The 2,804-nt window shown below is 48.4% G+C and overlaps 1 protein-coding gene across 1 annotated transcript; it reads right to left on the reverse strand.

The window, feature by feature from the left end:
* Positions 1–1,005: 1,005 nt before the first annotated feature.
* Positions 1,006–1,883, reverse strand: LOC111907453 (uncharacterized). Its single transcript, XM_023903220.1, has 2 exons — positions 1,589–1,883; positions 1,006–1,274 (listed from the first exon to the last, which is right to left on the reverse strand). The coding sequence occupies exons 1-2, from the start codon at positions 1,881–1,883 to the stop codon at positions 1,006–1,008; spliced, it is 564 nt and encodes a 187-aa protein (XP_023758988.1).
* Between the last annotated feature and the right edge of the window lie 921 nt (positions 1,884–2,804).

Consider the following 2,804-nt stretch of genomic DNA (forward strand, 5'->3'; position numbering starts at 1 on the left):
TGAACTATCAGATGTTCTCTAGTCATATCGAACCACACCACGAACCAGCACAAAAGAGACACCATTCTGCCTAGCTTATGGAGCTGAAGCAATGCTACCGACAGAAATAATGATAGGATCAATACGCACGGAATACTGCAGGGAGCAGGAAAACAGTGAAGGCCTGAGGGAAAACTTGGACCTCTTGGAAGAGAGACACGAACGCTCAAGCATATGCCAAGCCACCTATAAGAAGGCAGTAGAAAGGTACTACAACCAGCGAGTAAGAAACAAGGCATTACGAGTAGGAGACTATGTTTTACGGAAAAACGAAGTCAGCCATGCCCAGCCCGGGGGGAAGTTAAGCCAAACCTGGGAAGGACCATACAAGGTAATCGAGTCACACCGCAACGGCTCCTACTCCATTTAAACTCTAGAGGGAAGACAGATCCCCAGGACATGGAACGCAAGGAACTTGAGGAAGTTCCACATCTGAATGATGACGAAACCCTATACATAAGGGAAGGCGAGGGCGTTCAGTTTTAAAGCAAAGGAGCAGCTCCCCAGATAGTTGGGAAAAAGAAAACTTCCCGTGGCCGGACTGATCACCCGGACCAAGCAACGGACACTTAGATCAGTCTAGCAGGGAACCAAAATATGAAACAGTTGTATATAAGAATTATATAAATAAACATGCATTTTCTTTAGTGCGTAATGCAATAGATACATTCTGCATGCTAGCAAATCACAGCATAAAGGATACTTAGTGAATCCTAGATGCAACCCATGAAGACCAAGAGCATCATACATACACGCACATATACAAGTCTAACATAATGTTAGCCGAACATAAGGCATGATTAGATAAACAAAATAGCAAAACAACCAAACACAAACTATTGTTTGTTTACGAAGACTTCAAACCATAACAAAGGCCTTAGGAGCCACAAGGCCTCCAAAAAACAACATGATACAAAAAAAGAAGGAAACATCAGTGACAATCTTTCACACCCTGAAAGGGCAGCTCTAAACAACTTCACCGCCACTCCCGCCAACACCATCACCACCACTCCCACCAGCGCCAACACCACCACTCCCACCAACGCCATCACCGCCACCCCTACTAACGCCATCACCGCTACTCCCACCAGCACCATTACCGCCACTCCCACCAACACCATCACCACCCGTCCCTGCACCTAACTCACCCACACCTTCCTCACCATCATCAAATGTACATAATGCCCTCACCCCATCAACGTCCAAATGACCTAATCCAAGTAAACCAGCGAAATCTATAGTTGCGAAAGCCAGTAAAGCATCATCCAAGGCTGAAGAATGACTAGACCGTGAGTCACTAGCCGAAGGATGGTACATCCCGGCATCAACCTGGGCTTTCAGATTCGTCAACCGAACTCCTCGCCAGCAACAAAAGCAACATGAAGAATGCGACTAATGCCACCAGTGAACTCAGGATGCTTAAGGGGTTTGTCCATCATTCGTACAAGACCCACCTGGAGGAGCCAACTACGGTCCGCCCTCAACACCTCTAGCTCCCGCTCGCGATCGACAACGTCTCACTCCAAGCTCTCATTCTAAATCATCAAACCTTCATTTTCCTGGGTCAAAGACTCTACTTGACCCTCCAAAACACCATGCACATCCTCCAACAACGACTTCCCCGAAACCAAATACATTTTCTCATCCTCCAACCGAACAACCATAGCACTTAGATCCACCACCTTACTCCTCAAGCTAGCTTCACTCTCGACCAGGGAAGAATGCACACGTTCCAAATCGTCAAACCGTTGCACACGACAGGACTCGACGGCTAAATATGTCATAGCCTGCGCAGCGACGAATGCAACGTTGTGGGCCAAAATGGCATTGCTCATGGAATCCATGTCATCCAGGGTGGCTGGAGGGAAAGCATGGCGGGTAAAATATAAAGCAGTGGAGCGCACAGACAAACGAGAACCGGGTCGCAAACTCTATCCCGGGATAAACACAGGAATAGCAGGGGCAAACCCCTGAAACAGCCGCTCTGGACTACTCCTTGGAGATGGAGGATTAACACCAACACTCAGAGAAATCGGAACAAGGGGCTGATGAGTCACCCTATAAATGCCCTTAGACTGTTGAACATCATCATCAGGTATCTCCAACACATCCCCTGGATTGGAGGGAGGAGAAGATAACAATCACATAACCACGCTCGGGTGCTGGTTCACTCATCGCATGCACGACTTTCTTCTTTATGGCAATCCGGTGAGCACTGGTTACTATCCCAACCTTGCTATCCAACACGTCATCAGCGGCCGACCCAGTTGGACCAGGAGATGCAGTCGCAGGAATAACAACAGTGTGCGAACCCGAGCGGCTCTCTGATGCGGTCGAACTACCCTCAGGCTGAGGGGATACTGGGATAACAGTAGGCAAGCGGTGGGGGGAGGCAAAGTCTCATACAGAGGCACAGCACGGTGCTCCAGCTTCCCCTGGTAGCGACCTCGTAGTACAGAATCCATAGAAACAGAGAATTCGACACCTGTTAAGCAAAACATATTTGAAAAGAGAATAAAAGGGGGGGGGGGGAGAGAAGGAGAAAGGAAGAAAGAGAAAGAAAGAAGAAAGGTGAGAACAACTTACCCTTTGAGATGGTGTAGAACACAAGCATCTCCCCCCGGGAGCGCCAACTAGGGCTCATTCTGACACCAGCAAGAATCACCTCCGACATCACGTCAACATCCACTTGAAGAGAACGCAAGAGATCTGCAGTCGCCTGGTTATGAGGAAATAGCTTGGAAATAGTGTCTGAAGGCATCGTC

The sequence above is a fragment of the Lactuca sativa genome, chromosome 9 (genome assembly GCF_002870075.4).
Source record: "Lactuca sativa cultivar Salinas chromosome 9, Lsat_Salinas_v11, whole genome shotgun sequence".
Lineage (NCBI taxonomy): Eukaryota > Viridiplantae > Streptophyta > Magnoliopsida > Asterales > Asteraceae > Lactuca > Lactuca sativa.